An 18,593-nucleotide genomic window follows, 5' to 3' on the forward strand; every position below is an offset into this window, starting at 1 on the left:
AATAACTTCCTCACATAAAATGGTATCGCTGTTGAGCGAGACTCACAATAAATGCAATTGCAGGTTGGCTGAAGAAGCTGGTTCTCTGTCAGCACCGGAAACTATCGAGCTTCTCGTTTACTTTGGAGTCATCGCTTTTTAAAGAACTGGACTACGTTTGCTTTGCTAATGTCCTGTGATTATAAGAATTGCTCTTGAGCAATAGATATATGGCCGAAGAACGAATTGAGTGCTACATTGCTGACCTCCAAAACAAATTTTAAAATACATAAATGATTTATAATCCAAAGTTTGCCTCATTCATTGACTGGGTCTATTGTTTGGATTTTGCAAACCACAAGGAGATGCTTCAGAATAATTTAGGTCACATTGCTTTTATCGTTGCTGTCAAAAAAAGAAAAGGAAAAGGTCTTAGAAACTGTTTTACCTGCAAAGCGCAAAATACTAGAAAGGATTAGTGAATGGTTAACAAACACTGTGCAAGCCAGCTATTTTACCTCCTTTTCCATGTGCAGGCCCTCTGCACGGATGTTCCGTTCAAATACTTCCCTTTTCTCTGACTGTGAACTGGATTTCCTGTAGACCAGGATGTAATCGATGCGGCTCTTTCCATCACTGAAGCAAAGGCCACTGGACTTACTCCTCCCCTGAGGCCATGCAGATAAAGAGAGTCAGCAAAGAATAGCAAGTAGCCATTTAGAGGAACCGTTATCTCTGCTGTTTTGACTCAGTTATTGTCTATTATTGACGATGGATGGATGAATAAGCAAACATTTGGCTGTCGGTGATTTGTTTATTTTCACCGCTGACCTCTGGGAGACCTGCACTGGACTTTGTGTTGTCATCAAGGATGCTGCTGTGGGTGCCCTGGTTCTGCAGAGTGGAGTCGTCGTCTCTGGACGGGCTGCTGATGCCACCTGACCTTTCTCGTTCAAGAAGCACGTTAACATCCTTCACAACTGGAGAGTAAATGGAAACGAGAATAGAATCCAAGCTGACTAACTTTTAATCCAGTAAAAATGCTGACTCTTCTTCTGTTCTTATTCAATAACTGAGCAATCATAAGACAGCTAAAGAAAACCTTTTCATCCCTTATTATTTTTTAGCTATAAAAATCCAAAACAATGAGCTAAAAAGCTCAAAAACATCAACACGATCGTAGTGTTAGAAGTTTTTCTCCGGGATAGAATCAGCTCTGCTTCAAATTCTACTTTTAAGAACTATAGAAACCACAAGTGGCATCTTCAGACACAACAGGAGCTGATTATTCAAGAGCTTGTATGAGAGGAAAGGGACTTTAAATTAAATTCCAATTCAAATGGCTTTTGATTCTTTCACGATGCTCTGTACTGTATCTAACTCCTTTAATTAATCTGTGTTGTCGCAAAAAGCAAGTATGTTGGCAGAGAGCAGAGAGGACTATCGTATTTTACTATTTTTATATCAGGTAAAGGGGAACAACTCTAAATACAATAATTGAAAATGCCAACAACCTGCACGCAAGTCTGAAAAAGTTTCTCTGAGCAGTGATGGCCTTTTATTAGCTGATGTAAAGGTATTCATTAGAAAGACCACAATGCTGTCAGCTAAACTTGCTGGGAGAAAATAAGCTGAGTGAAGTCGACATAAATGTAGTTGCTGCTGGTGGTGCTCACCCAGTGGAGGCACATCATCTTGAGTGCTGGAATCTGGGGCTGTGGCCAAAGATTCCTCCATGATGTCTTCTTCCCCACAGGAGGGGAAGGTGAGAGGTCTGTCTGCTGCCCGGTAGCCAGAGGCCGAGGGCTGCAGCTGGACTCTGTGTCGGCGGAGGCTCTGGTGCTGGAGCTCAGACCCATGTAGAGATAAACTTGCACCTGTAAGGATACACAGCACGTTACTGTCGTTTTTTGCTTCCTTTTAAGAGATAGCAATTAATCTTTTAGTGCTTATTGTTATCTTTTTCCATTTACTTGCTCTCACTTAAGACACAACAGAAAGTCTAGTAATAAACTTGCGAGCAACTGGTCGAGTATTGACCGTGTCATCTGGACTTGGAACTATTGTGACAGTGAACATGAGAAGACTTTCTGTCAGAACGTCCCCCAGGTAAAGCTTTCTCACTAACTACACGGTAATGGCCATCCATGCAAGAAGAATACATCAAGACCAAAGACCCGAAGCTAAACGTGAGTCATCCCAAGGAATAAATCAACAAAAATAATCAGGGCCAGGCAGGCAAAACTTGCAAACTTGCAATTACTCTGCACACACACACACACACACACGCACGCACGCACGCACGCACACACACACACACACACACACACACACACACAAAAGTCACAAGGGCCCCTCCAGCCAGCATCATCTGACAGCCTTGCAAAAACACAGTTAAAGTTATTCTAGAAATGCCAGAGACCATGTTGACTTCACTAACAATGCCCAAGTTGACTGGTTATAAAATGTTAACTATTAACTCCTAAGCTAACAAGTCAACTGCTGGTGTCCCAACTGTGACTTCTGCCTGTGCGCACTTGACTTGTTCACATCATGGCCAGTAGAGCTCGACACACACAAGGCTGCTCAGCTAGCTAAGTTAACTAATGTTGAACTTCAAACAAATTAAATGTTTCTACGTATATTTCACTCGCAGTTAAGGCTAGATTACTTGACTCAAACTCAACTTAATGTATTTATAAAGCACATTTTTAACACATTGTTAACAACCGGCACCAAAACCCTGTTCAAAAGACAAAATAGATTTAAAAAAACAAACAAACAAAAGCAAAAAGCACAAAAGGGAATAGATACGAAATGACTTAAATACATTTTAGTAGGTGCTTAATACATGAAGCTGAAAAAGTGAGTGAAGACACAATGAGCAAGTCCGATTCAAATGCCAGTGAGTAAAAATGAGTTTTAAGTCCAGTCCAGGCTGGATGGAGCAGATTTGACTGGGAGGGGAATGCTGTTCCACAGTTTGGAGAATGCTCTCTGAGTTTCAATTTAAAGTGGAAAACAGTCAGAAGCATCTGATCAGCTAACCGGACGAACAGACAAAGAGTTTTCGTTAGAGAAAATTACCTTTTCTTTTCCTTTACTGTAGATGTAGAGCAGGTTAATCTCACTCACATATGCTAGAAAGTTTTCCAAGTGGTCACTCTGGGTATTCCAAAAACAACAACAACAAACCCCCTCTGCAAATAAAATAAATAAAACTTTGTTGTAAAAGAAATATTTTTAAAACTACAGCTTCACAGGCAATCAAGACTGTCTTTTCTAAATCTTTAATCCATGGAGGTTTTGACATCTACAAAGGTAGCTAGAGTTTAGTGTAGAGTGGAAAGGAACAGTCCCTAAGAGGAAATGCTGATGAACAGCCGTGCTGCACATCATACAAGGTGTAAGCCAATGGGTAGAATGCAATAAATGCTGAAGACGTAGACAGAGATTCCCACTATACAAACACTTTCCTTGAGTTTTTGCTTAAGCGTAACAGCAAAATTTTAAAGGAAGACAAAAACAGCAGGAACAGATGTACAGCAACAGATAATATGGCAGAGGAAGCTGTGTGAAAATTAGAGGGAAAAAAAGAAAAAGCACAGCTCTGTAACTTCTATCTCCTTAGCAAAGATTAACCTTGAAAGACCCTCCAAAGATAGACACTCTACATGGCAACACATATGCTAATTGGAGCTATTGGTCAACTAGACTGTGCCCGTCTGGGAGGGAGAAATTATTCCAAGCTTAGCATAAAACAAACAATCTAAACAGGTCTGTGTCTCTTACTTTCAGTCCTCTGGAGAGTGAGAAGACTTCGAGAGAGGGGGTTGGCTGTCTTGAAGGTCTGCATGGTGAATTTACGTTTGTGATAGCAAAGGTGACTCAGCTAAATTTTTCTGCTGAGCGGTGGTAAGAGGGACAGAGATATAGAGGTTGGGGAGTCGTCCCAGCCTTTAATCAGCCGTTGATGCTTTGGAACATTGGACTCCATGGACGAGGCTAATAGAAAGATGATCAATCTGATACTAGTGGAAAACAGGGTGACCAACTCAACCTGCAACCTTCAGAGAGGGCACACTGAAAAAACACTTTATTTATTCAAAGAAGATGAATAAAGTTTAATCTCAAGATTTGAGATGAAAAGTTCTTCTATGGAAACTCATTTCTGCCAGTAAGTGAAAAAAGATCAAATTAATCACGAACTTTAAAGAGTGTATGAATATTTACGACCTTTTACGCTTCATTTAAATTGAAAAACTGAAATAAAGTCCTAATTTTACTATTCTTTTCCTTTGATGTCATACGTATATTGTACTGTGCCTGGGTGTCTTTGAAGGAGTCGGACTCAAGCACACATAATCTGTATTCAGGAGGGCGTGCATAAAAATTAAGTGAAACAGTCGCAACATATGGATTGTGCTTTGCTCACAACAAAATTTAAAGTTTGTTCAATACCTGAACGTATTCCAGTTTTGTATCAGTTTAAATTGGTGTACTTTTCTACTGTGTAACATGCACAGTTAAAAAAAAACCAATTATAGTTTTTAATGGAAAAATTATTATTATTATTGTTGTGTTACTGGTGGAAATTAGCTTCCATAGTTCTGACATGAGAAGCTTTTTTAGCATGTTATTTTCAACTCTTAAACCCAGGCAGTATGTGATGACCTCGTACACTTCCCGACCCCGTTTCCTCAGCACCCTCAGCACTCCAACGCTGCTCTCGTTAATGGAAAGGAGAATTGCTTACTATAAATATTGGCTCTCGGAGGACTGAGACACCAGATATTAGCCTACATCGTGCTGTCTTGCCAGGCAGTGGCCAGTCAAACAATGTATTCATCAATCTTTAACAACCTTATGGTGCTTCTGTAACCCAAGCCACAACTGAGGTCACATGGTACTAAAGCTTTGGGTGTACACACATCTGTTTTTCTTAAACTCAATAAAGCCACACTTCAGCAGTGGCACTGTAGATTATTTCCTTTTCCTCTTTAATTTTGAACATCCAAGAAAAATGCATCTTAAATTTTTACAATTACCAGATGAAGAATTTGTTAATTCTATTTTAAGATTTTATATAACATGCCATTACATGCAGCCTAGTCTTGCAAGTTGTTGCTTTATTATTTATTTTATTCTCACTAGTTTTGTATGCATAATGCAGTTTTTTTGCATTAGAAAAAATATATGTTGTGTCAGGTTTTCTCATAAAGTATTACCTGTGCCACATGTGCTCACTTACTATAAACTATATTCATACTCTTAATGTAGTTTTAATACTTGTCAACTCGTAGTAGTTGTATCAGGAAAATCACTGGGGTTGGATGTGGCAGAAAACCATACACACACCACATGTATGCTATTGTTCCTTTTTGTGGTTTAACCTGTGAAGGACAAAAATGTAAAGAAAATTCTGCATCAAGCCTTGCAGTCATATTGTTTCTGAATGACATTACGGTGGTTACCATTGCTGCCTCACAGCAAGGTCCTGAGTTCAAATCCACCAACTGTGTGGAGATTGCATGTTCTCCCTGTGGGTTCACTCTGGGTACTCTGTCTTCCTCCCACATAACAAACATGTGCTTAGTGGGGTTAGGTTAATTGATTTTTCTAAATTGTCCAAGCTGTGTTAGACTTGTCCAGCTTATACCTTGCCCTATAACACCTGGGATAGACTCCAGCCCCCTTCGCCCCCCTGTGAGCCTGATAAGGACAAGTGGCTGGAGTGACAGCTACAGTATGTACATTTTGTTATAAAAGCAATGTCTACACACGTTTTATGTTAATCAGACTCTAGACTCTAGACACTCCAAGAAATAACTCTTTAAATGAACTTTAAAATAATCACAGAAAGGTATTTTGACATTTATAAATGGCTTTCTCTTAGCATTAAGTACTTTTGCAGGACTACTCTAATTTGGAAAGGTTGGATTAACTCAATTTAATTAAATTGGACTCAACTGCAGTATATAAGTTGATTCACAATTAATGAATTAAGTTGGTTCAACTCAAGTACATTAAGTTGGAACAACAGAATTGCATAATGCTAAAATAAAGCAATTTAAGCACGTGTAAATCCTTTCCTTTGGATAAGAAATGACTAAAATACATACTTGCCTCTATCAGTGCGCCCCAGGGTGGCTGTGGTTACAATGTAGCTTGCCATCACCAGTGTGTGAATGTGTGTGTGAATGGGTGGATGACTGGTTGTGTAAAGCGCTTTGGGGTCCTTAGGGACCTTAGGGACCCCAAAGCGCTTTACACAACCAGTCATCCACGCTATACAAATACAGGCCATTTACCATTTACATTTTAATAGGTGCTAAACACATGAAGCTGAAAAAGTGAGTGAAGACACAATGAGCAAGTCCGATTCAAATGCCAGTGAGTAAAAATGAGTTTTAAGTCCAGTCCAGGCTGGATGGAGCAGATTTGACTGAGGGGAATGCTGTTCCACAGTTTGGAGAATGCTCTCTGAGTTTCAATTTAAAGCAGAAAACAGTCAGAAGCATCTGATCAGCTAACTGGACTAACAGAACAAGAGTTTTTGTTAGATATTTCCGTTTTTATTCCTTTACTGTAGATGTAGAGCAGGTTAATCTCACTCACATGTGCTAAAAAAGTTTTCCAAGTGGTCACTCTGGTTATTGCTAGTTAGCGCTTGTGGAGAAATTATATATTGTGGAGGTAAACACAGACGACACGAGAGCTCTCGATAAACACTGCTCGTTTATTACTCATCACCACAGAACTGAATACTTTCCCTCCAAAACACAGCAACAACACTTCCTGAGAACTGGGTGTGAGTGGAGCCCTCCAGTGGTCCACGGGTGGGCCAGCAGGGCGGCGTTTGCCAGCGCGGTCTTGGCCCCAGAAAATGCCTGGATGCGTTCAGGGGGCCAATCAATCGTGTCCTTAGCTGTTTTACCCTTCAAGGCAGCATAGAGAGGCTGCAGCAGGTGCGCAGCTCTGGGGAGAAAGCGGTTGTAGAAATTGACCATCCCCAAGAACTCCTGCAGTGCTTTAACGGAAGCAGGATGCGGAAAAGCCGAAACGGCCCGGACCTTGTCTGGCAACGGAACCACACCGTCAGCGGAAATGCGGTGGCCCAAGAAACCCAGAACCGGCAAGCCGAACTGGCACTTGGAGGGCTTGTGTGTGCCGGCAAGCACTGGAAAACCTGATGCAGATGGGACGCGTGCTGACTCTCAGAGCAGCTGGCCACCAATATATCGTCAAGGTACACGAAGACGAAAGGCAGCCCGCGCAAAACAGAGTCCATCAACCGCTGAAAAGTCTGGGCCGCGCCTTTCAGGCCGAACGGCATGCGCAGAAATTCAGACAGTTCGAAAGGGGTAATAACGGCAGTTTTGGGGACGTCTTCGGTGCGCACGGGAACCTGGTGTTACCCCTGCACCAAGTCAATTTTAGAAAAAATCGAGGTGCCGGCGAGGTGGGCGGAAAAATCCTGGATGTGGGGAATGGGGTAACGGTCGTTCTCCGTGACATTATTCAAACGGCAAAAATCCCCACACGGCCGCCACCGACCGTCTGACTTGGGCATAATGTGTAGCGGAGAAGCCCAGGCACTATTTGAGCGCTGCACTATGCCGAGGCGCTCCATTGCGGCAAACTCTTCCCGAGCGACGAGAGTTTCGCGGGGTCGAGGCGCGTGCGAACACTGGGGGACCGACCGTCGGAATATAATGTTCAACCCCGTGCTTCATTGCCGTGTTTGAGAAATTAGGAACAGTCAGTGAAGGGAACTCCAAGAGCAAATGCTGAAAAACATTCCCTGAAGTCACTACATTAGCCCGATTCAGGGGATCGATGGCACGAGTGAAACAGGGTATTGAAGAAAAAGACAGTGCATCGATTAAGCGTCTGTTAGCGACATCGACCAGCAGTCCGTGGGCACAAAGAAAATCGGCGCCCAAAATAGGTACAGAGCTAGCGGCAACAACAAAGGTCCATTGGAAATCCCGACCATGAAAACAAACAGTCACGAACCTTTCCCCGAACGTTGCGATGGGAGAGCCATTAGCCGCAACAAGCTGCGGTCCGCAGCCCGCTGCTAAACTGTCGGCTCCAGAGGCTCTTCTGGAAGCCAGAGTCGACCAGGAAACGTCTCCCAGAGGGCGAATCTTCTATGAAGAGCAGTTTTTCTTTGTCGCCAGCGGTTGCGGCCGCTACAGCGCGCTGGCGGGGTCCATGTCCCAGGGTCGGAAAAGCGCAAGGCGGGAGGCAGCGGCGCGCTCCGGCGCCAAAACGCCGATGGTAGAAACAGAGGTCCCGTCCGTGGTGTCGCTGTGCCGTGATCTTTGCCGTCAGCGAAGGATCGGGTACGTCGTGGCAGGTCAGCGGGGAAGTGGAAGGCGCCGCCGGCGAGGCTGGAACTAGGTCGTGATCGTGGAAAGTGCGGGTAGCCAGGAGAATACGATCCGCGTCCTCAGCCAGGGAGCGATAATCCTTCGTGCCCAGAAGCGGAGAGTTGGCGAGGCCGGCTCTCACGGCCGCCGCCGGCTGTCGGAGGAAGATGTGGGTGAAGAGGAATCCCCCGTCGTCCGGTCCAAGCCCGTACTTCCCTCGGGTGGGTGGGTCCCGGAGGAGAGTCAACGCACGACGGGTGGCTAGCGGGTTGAGAGAAGCCACCACATGGTGATATTTAGTGTCGTCAGCCGAGATGTCACGAAGGGCGAACTGAGCCTCCACGTGCACGAACCACGACGGGGGGTCGTGAAGCCAAAAGTCCGGCAGCTCGAGCGCCACAGCAAACGTAGCTGCAGCTGGAGGCAGAGGGCTGGCGGCTGCTGATGCATCCAGAGCGGAGTCGGTGCCACCATCGGACTGCAGCATGTTCGAGTCAGGGGTCACCAATGTGGAGGTAAACATAGACGACACGAGAGCTCTCGATAAACACTGCTCGTTTATTACTCATCACCACAGAACTGAATACTTTCCCTCCAAAACACAGCAACAACACTTTCTGAGAACTGGGTGTGAGTGGAGCCCTCCAGTGGTCCACCACAATATCTTCTATAGCCTGGAAATACCTTAATGTCCACCAAGAAGAACTGAAATGTAACAATCTTTATTTGTCCGACTCAGCTTTGGTGCAGCACCTCAGTTCATCCTGAACCATGCTGCTTTAGCTCCACTTCCTTTAAGGCCTCCTTCACTTCAAGCCAGCTTTCTTTCAATTGGTTGCCGTAGCAAACAAAAGGTTTAAGCATCAGGTTGGAGGGGCTTCGGTGCTCACTGCCAGAGCTGAAGCTAGTTTGGTTCATTTTAGGTTACTTGTACATACACTGACCTGATTATATGAAACTTTAGCCATGTTTAGTACGACCAGCCACCATTGTAACAAAACGAATAGTTTCATGCTAATGCAGGTCATTTTTCCGAACTGATTGCTACTTTCCAACCACACAAGCTTGAACTAAAAATAGCTGATCACAGTTATGTTAAAGTTACCTTGCTGTGACTTTTTCACTGCGATATGCTGAGGGTCATTAAATGCTTCATGATGACATAATGACAGTTTGAACAAAAGCTGAAAAAAAGACACCAGCAGTGGAATGGTGCAAAACATTAAGCGAGAAATTGTCTGCGTCTGAAGAAAATTCATTAAACTGTGTAAACTGATGTAACACTGGAGCTTCACGTGGTCACTCAAACAGGTCTTTATTGATTTTGAAGATGCAAAAGTGACACATAAATCTGGATAGCCTGTTTGAATAACTTCAAACAACCTCGGTTTGATTATGTATTTTATTTTCTGCATTTTTAGTGTGGTGAGCCTTCTCTGTTAACATAATATCATTCCACTGTGTCAGTTTGAGCAGCCCAAATACTTTTTTCATTTACAGGATGTCGTATCAATAATTTAAACTTGTCTGCTAAATAGTTTGGAGTCAAGATCTCTGGTATTTGAAGCAAGTAAGTCATCAAAATTAATGTGAGGAGAAGTAGGCCATGCTTGTTATTTCAGTGTTTTATGGTCACATCTGTGGACACACCACGAGATTTAAGCGTCCATGTTTTTTTGCCATTGTGTTTAGATTACTGTTGTGACCCGTTCACTGGCTTTGATAATCTCTTTCAGACTTACACCAAGACTTCTAATGTCTTTTAGTAAGCAAACTCACCTTATTCTTACTTTATGTGCCTGACCTTGAGTCCCAGTTGATTAGAGAATTAGTTTTGAAATGTTACATGCAGAGGAGTAAATGGACACAATTTATCTTAACTTGGTCTTAAATACACTGGAAAACGCAGTGTGTTTTGAACCTATTGAAGACTGGGGTGGTGGTCATATTAAAAAAGAGCATAACATTACTATTACACAAGAATATTTAAAGATTTTTTCTCCAGTGAAAAAGGAATTCTTCTTCTCTTCTAGTTGCTTAAAACACTCAACAGTGCGGCTCCATTTATAACACAACACAACATGGAGATGACAGCTCACGCTGATAGGAGAAGAAAGGTGTGTGTGTGTATGAATGTGTGTGTGTGTGTGTGGGGGGGGGGTTAATGGGAAATGGGAGGGAGGGAGGGTGTTGTCAAGGGGGATTAGGTGTCAGTCACCAGTTAGGAGGGATTGTTTGTTCTAGCTGGATGCGCGAATCATACCCAGGGGCGCATTTTCTCCCTAGCAGCCAAGGGATGGAAATTTTTGCACCTGCCGAGCTGCTATTGGTGCCCAGTCACCACAGTCACAGCAAACACACACTCATACACGGACATTGCTCACAGAGACATGACTAGTTTCCGTGCGTTACAGCTGATGAATCACAGCAAAAGAGCTGGTGGAGCATGTGGGAAAAAACAAGTAGAATTACAATCAAGAGAAAGGGGATTATGAGGAGCTGGAAGAAAGAGTGTGTGTGTGCATATGAAGGTCAAATGCTTACACTGTTCAGGGAACTGTGGGTGAAAGATGAAGCAGTGTAAGGGCGGGGAGAAGGACACGGTAACAAATGAGTGAGAGCACTGCAGAAAAAAAAGAAGAGAATCCATTCTGGAGATCAAGCTGCCTTTGCTTCAAGACAACTTGAGGACACTCACCATGTGAAGGTGGGCAGAGGCAGAGAGGCAGCTTCGCTCCTCAGAAGGCAGGAGGAGGAGGAGGAGGGGGGGAGAGGCTTCACAGCTGAGCCGCAGCAAATGCCAAAACAGCCCGATGACTTCTCTACATACACACACTGACATATGCACACACCATCCTCCACCTCCAGCCCCTCGCTGAGGGCGACAAACAAGTGCGATGTCCCACGAGAGCAACCAGCATCCCCACTTTATTTTTTTTACTCCTTATTCCTCACATCCCTGCATCAGTCGGTCCAGAATCACTGTAACATTCACACACATGCGGATCGGATCTGTCATAGTGAAAGATGCTCAAATCTGGCAGCAGGAAAGCTGCAAAAGCTGTCACAGATCCTCACTGAAGGAAAAAAAACACAAGCATGAGCAGGATGTTTACAGTGTCAGAGAGAGAGAGAGCGAGAGAGAAAGGAGAGCTACTCATCGGCATTCTTAATCGGGCTTCTCTGGCAGCCAATCGGAGGTAAAGCTGCTCTGACAGCGGCCAATCAGAAAAAAGGGCCGGCTAGTCAGTGTTGCTGCAGCCCAAAACAATGACAGTTGGCACTGATGACAGTGTCAGCATGGTCCTCTGATGGAGACTCAAGGGCACACACGCTTACATACAAATACATGCACGCACACATAGACACACACACCTGGGAATAAATATATCCATTAATCTATCTAACCTATTAACAGATATTGCAGGTTTATCATGTCATAATAAAAACCCTATAAGAACGATTGATTTCAATATAGAGATCTGCAGTTTGTTAAGCGAAACAAGTAAGTGGAGCAGAAACAGCTGCGCGGGGGGGATGGGGGCAAATCTGGGTGAAGGACAGCCATATTGAAAAGGTGACACTGGTGAAGAAGTGATAGTGTACTACACCACGTCATAGAGGTGTAGCAGATGTGCTGCCCAAGCTCTTCTGCAGATGTGTACAGACATAAGAACAGACCTGCAGCGTGGTAAAGTGAGGTGAACACAGGTTGAAGGGCCAGAACACTCTGACCAATATTTAGGAATGAAGTCCCCGATATAAACATTATCTCAGCCTCATCTTCTCTAGTCTAAAACAAGTTTTTAAGTAGTTGCATCTATGGTATCAGTTTGAAACTCCTACGTTGCTGAGTTATTGCATTAAAGAGGCTATTTTCTCAAACAAAAGGCTCAAGGGTGACCGGATATCGATACTGGTACTAGCCAAAGACAAAAGAGGGCAGAAGAGTAAATCATGTCCATATGTGTGTTGACTCAGCATTGATTATACTGAATGGGAAAACCTGATGGTGTTCAAATAAAACAAAACCCGCACTTATGGATGACAGGATAAGCTGACTCCACTTTAAAACTGCCATTAGCTGAGAATTCACGAACACCGGAGGGTCCCTGGTCTGAAGCCAAGCTTGAGCAGTGAGGGTGCTCCCATAACATTTGAATCACTTGTCGACAAAGGGCAGTTTATTTAATCCAGGGCCAGAGAGCACAGCAGATGAATGTCAACAGGAAACAGAAATGCATGGTGGAGGAAACTTGGAGGTTGAGACCACGTTTCTCCTTATTTAGCTTCAGATGTGATCAGAGTTTCCTTTGTGCTAAAAAAGTACAGACACCGTGCAGTTTATCTGGTTATAAATTGATTCTGCAGCATGACAATCAGCTCATATGTACAACCAAAGACATTAAGAACTGCCTTCAGCTCAAAGAGTAAACAGTTGTTGTGTGGCCCACAGAGTGCCAGTTTCAGCATTATGGAGATTGCGTAGAGGGTCAATCATAACTCTGATATCAACACAGCTACAGGATGTTACCATCTGACCTGTTGTAATCAGTGTTTTACTAACTGAAATGTAGATTTGCTGTAAAAAAAAAAAAAGTTATCATAATTGAAAAGAATGTACTGTCACAGCTCTCAGCGTACTCGTGCTGCTGTCACACAGCGTCTCCTGGCTGGCACTGTACGTGGGGAGCGGGGTGACGGACAGCGACGCCGGGCAGGACACTGGCTCAAGATGCTCGCTGATGGGCGGGACAGCGGAGGCCTCGGAGTGAACACAGTCTGGACTCGGGAGGTTCTGGCTGCTCTCTGGAAAAGGACTGTTCCAGTGTGAGAACTCGATGGCCACTTGACCCCCGAGATCAAACCCTGTTGAGTGACAACAATTGAGGCAGATAATGAGATTCTAAACAAAAAGGGAAGAGGACACTGAAAACTTTAACATTCATCTTGTGGGAGCATTGCTACATGTACAATTTGGGACTGTGTATGCTGAACATAACAGCAAACAGTTGTTGCAATGTTGCCCCCTAGTGGTGGAAACTTTCAACTTCAATAAAACATTGAATTTTCATTGTTGCCAGGTATGTCCTCAGCAGCAACCACACAAAAGATGATTCTCAGTGTATGAGATTCTAGTTCAGCAAAGTAATTATGATAAAATTCATGACAATGTAATACAGCCACACAGACAAATAGACATAAAAGCATATAGTTAAAAGATAGATTATTAAGCATAATTTTGCAATTTCCTCCAATAGCTAAAAGTTGCAAAACAACAAGTTAATACACAGGAATACTTCAAACACCTCTGACTTATATTAAATGAAAATATAATAATAATGAGAATGGCCACGAAGAACCTCCACATCTTTCTGTCAGTTTTTGCTGCTCTCCAGAGTTCCTGAGGACCTTCGATTTCTCCTCAGCAGGCTTCCCTCCCTGTTTCAGCTCAGCTCTGACAAGTGACTGAGCTGGATGGTCCAGATGTAGCTGCCCCCCACCTCCCCAAACCTTTATTATCTATAATTCTTCAGTAGGGCATTATAGATGCAGCAGATCTGATTGTACATAGCTATCTTATAAGCTGCTGCTGACCCCATTATTGAATTATCAAGTGCAGTTTGGCCATGCTGACCTTCAGAATGCTGCAGTCAATTGAAATGCTTTATGCTTGTCTTCCAGGTCATGGTGCCCTACTTTACCCTTCAATTAAGACCACAATGTACATTCTTGTACCTGCTGTTAGAACACTTGATCTATGTTGGCTTAAACTTTGGAATCAGAGATCCAATAGATCCAGATGCAGTAGATGAGCTCTGTTGTAAATAATCTGTGTTCTTTTCAATTTACTATTTAATTGTGTTCAATTTATTAAGCCTTTTTGATTACTTTGTTTTTTTGCTTTTTTTTTTATTAACCTTGACTTTATTCTATGCCTTATTCTAAAGAAATCTCTGATATGCCAATGCCATAATGCCAATGTTACGTATGTTTTTTACTCTACACAAAATAACGGGCAAATAAATGTCCTATTTTCCAAAATAAGTCTCGTTAAGGAAGGAAAAATGATAAAACTATTTCTTTACACTTCACAAACCAAACCTTAATTTTTTTTTATTTCATTTTAAAAACAAATTATTAATTAAATCACAATATTATTTTTTCAATAGCAGCATCACTACCTGTTTTGCATTTTTAATCTGAACTGATATGTTGCGTTTGCTTACATGAGTGGACTGATTCTGCTGGAGGTTTCTTCCTATTAAAAGAGAGTTTTTCCTTCCCACTGTTGACAAAGTGCTTGCTCATATGACCCTCATAGGGTCATATGATTGTTGGGTTTTTCTCTGTAGGGCCCAATTTACAAAATAAAGTGCCTTGAGGTGACTGTTGTTGTGATTTGGCGCTGTATAAATAAAATTGAACTGAACTGAATAGATGAGACACATAGTACCAAATATAAAGAGCAGCAAAGTGTGTTTTTAATATTTTGTATATTTAATATTTCTGGTATCTTTCACTGGCAGGTGGGATAAGGGACCACCTCCTGGTTTCCTGTAAAACACAAAGCCCAGCGGATTTCAGATGTACATCAGCAATGAACAAACGCAGCCCCAATCAATAGCAGAAAAGTGGAACGCCTCACAGTCTCCAGGCCCTCTGGCTCGCTCCTTGCAATGCACATTCAGCTGGAGGATAAACTGCGATGAGGAGTGACGAGATAAATCTAAGCCATACTTTATATTTCATCGAATCTTTTACACCCTCCAGTTTTCAGAGAGAATGAAAGGAGGGATTTCACAAATGAAGTGTAAGAGTGTAAGGCTGGGCATCCCCCAAAATGATGTGCTCAAGTCAGCACTTTCAAAAACTGTGAGTAGGACTTTATTCACCCCGGGGGAGAAAACTGTAAGTGCATTACCTCTGGAAAGACAAATCTAACTCCCGTCTTTGGTGGGTGAAAATTTGACATAGTGAGATATTAATTAGGATGTAGAGCAAATACTGGAACCCATTTATAATATAGTGATGATTTATAGTTGATTTCGTAGGTGTGGCATTATAATTTTTTTTAAAAAGACAGCCTGTAATAATGATGAAAACTTGATTTTTTTCAACTCTTTTAAAGCACAGATACCTTGTTAAAATACATTGTGTTTGTTAACTCATTACAAACATTACTGCAGTGTAACAGACATGCCCTCACACTATAGGGATTTGTTACCCTTGATCTTATTTCAGTGTATGATTTGAAATATGGACCAGTAAAGATATGAAACAATGTGTCATGTGCAGCTCATATTACTGAAGGTGATGAAAATAGCAGGGATGGATGGATAAATTACACTGCAGTCTCTGAGATGTATCCGTTACTGATGTACAGTGTGAGGTGGACACAGGCATATGCGCACTGCAGGGCAGTGAGAATGACCCTAAGACATAGGGAGGCTATTTTATATATGTTATTTGGGCTTATATCTATGTATACTAAATCTGTTGTTTCTTGTAGGGACTTAATAAATAATATCAAGCATGTTTGTTCTAATTTTCTAAGATATTCCAGAGCAGCCCGTCTACTCGATGGCCACAAACAGAAAGAGCACCTCAGCAGTTTATATGCATAGTTTTGTTTTAAACATTAGAAGTGGATTAGCCTGTAAGATGGGTGTTAAATGTAAATTTTACTTTACGAACTGCTACTAGTATAATTTTGCCAATTTACATTTTTTCAAAAATCTTGTAGCTTATACCGTTTGTCTAGTTGATGCCTTCAAGCCTTAAAAAGGAATCTATTGATTTATGCAGGGAGGTATGGCTCCATTAATGCCTTTTAGAATTTGTTTACAGGCACACAGTGTTCTTTGAAGTTTTTGTATCCTGTACCTGCTTACATCTCTGCTGAATGATTTATGTGGTCAATCTACAGTGCTCCATAACCTGTAAGTGGCTCCTGGATTTTAAACTGTATTAACAAGTGCTTTGAGCCATCAATGCCATCATCTCATAAAAGTCACCCACAACGATGGGAAGGGTGGAGTGGGTGCTGTAATCTACACCTGGCGTGTATCCGAACGACCTCCAAAACTTATGTTGCCCGGGCATAGTGTGTTCTAAGCATTATCTATGTCGCAGTCATCAGAAAAAAGTGCCCCTGTGGCTCTCTGAGGAGAGAGAGCCCTAGATACACCCCCCCTCACTTCCTGATGCCCTCAGAGGTAAGAAAACAAATGCAGGTGCATTTATCTGGGCCACATGCGGCACAATGCATTAACACGTTTGAGCTTGGAGTTTACAGGAAACTACTGGTGCTTTAATTTGAACAGTGAATGGGCATGTGTCGGAAACTGCAGCAACACAGCCTAAGAAGTGCTGCACAGTTGAAGTTATACATTATATTAAATACTGTATGAATGGTTTTTATCATTTTAGGGACAATACTAAGTAAAAGGTTGGAAACACAGTTGTAGCTTTGCAAATCTATGTACAGTATTATTCTTGATAACAATAGCTGTCTTTTTCCATCAGAGTAAAAATCTTCATACAGTAAAAAATATCCATACATTCAATTCAGGGTAAAACACAATGAATGAAAATGTTCATTCTTTGCTTTTTACACTATTTCAATGTAACAACCTTACGGAAGTTAAATAAAATAAACATTAACATATGTTGAAGCATTAAGTTGAGTTCCTTGCATTGGAACTGAGGGGCCACGCCCAACTCCTGAAAAATAGCCCCACACCATAATCTCCATCCACTAAACTTGACACTTGGAGACACAATGGTGTCAGACAGGTACCGTTGACAACTGCCAAAGCCAGACTTGTCCATCAAAGCATAATTCATCACTCCAGAGAAAACATCTCCACTGCCCTAGAGTCCAGTGGTGGCGTAGTTTCAACCGGATGCTTTCCATAGCACTTGGCTGCAGCTGTTCAGCCATTGCAACCCATTCAATGAAGCTCTATAGTCCTATACACTCTATATGTTACTGAGCTAATCTGAAGGCCGCATTCAATTCAATTCAATTCAATTTTATTTATATAGCGCCAAATCACAACAACAGGTGCCTCAAGGTGGTTTATATTGTGAGGTAGATCGTATAATAATGGATACAGAGAAAAACCCAACAATCATATGACCCCCTATGAGCAAGTACTTTGGCAACAGTGGGAAGGAAAAACTCCCTTTTAACAGGAAGAAACCTCCGGCAGAACCAGGCTCAGGGAGGGGCGGGGCCATCTTCTGTGACCGGTTGGGGTGAGAGAATGAAAACAGGATAAAGACATGCTGTGGAAGAGAGACAGAGATTAATAACAGATATGATTCAATGCAGAGAGGTCTGTTAATACATAGTGAGTGAGAAAGGTGACTGGAGAGGAAAAACTCAATGCATCATGGGAATCCCCCGGCAGCCTACGTCTATTGCAGCATAACTAAGGGAGGATTCAGGGTCACCTTGTCATGGTCCTGGGCCATGTGGGCCCAGTATTCTTAGTTTCTTGTATTTTTGTATTTCGTTCCTTATTTAGGTCATGTTTCCTGAGTTATCCTGTTATGTTGTTCCTTATTTGACTTCCCCTTGTCACTCTTATCCCCTGTGTGCCCCTCTATGTATCTGTGAGCCCTCATCTCCCCTCCTTGTGTTTCATTCCATGTTTCCCCAGCCCACTATGCCCGTGCTCTCTCTCTCCTCCTGTTTGCACCTCTGTGTACTTCCTGTTTTACTTTGACAGTCTCCCGTCAGTGTTGTTTACTCCTGCCTTGTCTTGTTATGTTTATCTGTGTCAGCTGTGTTCCCATGTGTGGCCACTTCCCCTGATCATCCCTCTTGTGTATTTAGTCTCTGTGTTTCATGTAGTCTGTGTCGCGTCGTCTGTGTTACCACCCCCTGTGTTCCGTATCTCCAGCCATAGCTTTTCCTTAGTTTATGTCCAGTTTAGGTTTCTGTTTAACTATTACTCTTATGCTGCCCTCACTCTGTTTTGTTCCTTTCATCAGCCAGAATAAAAGGCTCGCTTGTGTTCGCTCCTGGGTCCACCACACACATTTCCGCACGGTCTGCCTCCGCAGACCGTGACACACCTGGTCCAGCCCTAACTATATGCTTTAGCAAAAAGGAAAGTTTTAAGCCTAATCTTAAAAGTAGAGATAGTGTCTGTCTCCTGAATCCAAACTGGAAGCTGGTTCCACAGAAGAGGGGCCTGAAAACTGAAGGCTCTGCCTCCCATT

At 42.7% G+C, this 18,593-nt stretch overlaps 1 protein-coding gene across 3 annotated transcripts in view; it reads right to left on the minus strand.

The window, feature by feature from the left end:
* LOC101483267 (anoctamin-4) overlaps window positions 1–18,593 on the minus strand; it is a 53,001-nt gene that overhangs the window by 26,408 nt on the left and 8,000 nt on the right. The window contains exons 3-6 of one of the 3 annotated variants that reach the window (XM_004568892.4): window positions 13,002–13,226; window positions 1,656–1,856; window positions 811–959; window positions 498–647 (exon numbers count right to left, since the gene is read on the minus strand). In XM_004568892.4, coding sequence (XP_004568949.1) covers window positions 498–647; window positions 811–959; window positions 1,656–1,856; window positions 13,002–13,226 — 725 coding nt within the window. Of the gene's footprint in view, window positions 1–497; window positions 648–810; window positions 960–1,655; window positions 1,857–3,066; window positions 3,150–11,055; window positions 11,470–13,001; window positions 13,227–18,593 lie in introns of those variants that run through there. The other 2 variants (XM_004568893.4, XM_076875817.1) reach the window with 2 other exon arrangements.

Source organism: Maylandia zebra, linkage group LG17, assembly GCF_041146795.1.
Source record: "Maylandia zebra isolate NMK-2024a linkage group LG17, Mzebra_GT3a, whole genome shotgun sequence".
In the NCBI taxonomy this organism is placed as follows: Eukaryota; Metazoa; Chordata; class Actinopteri; order Cichliformes; family Cichlidae; genus Maylandia; species Maylandia zebra.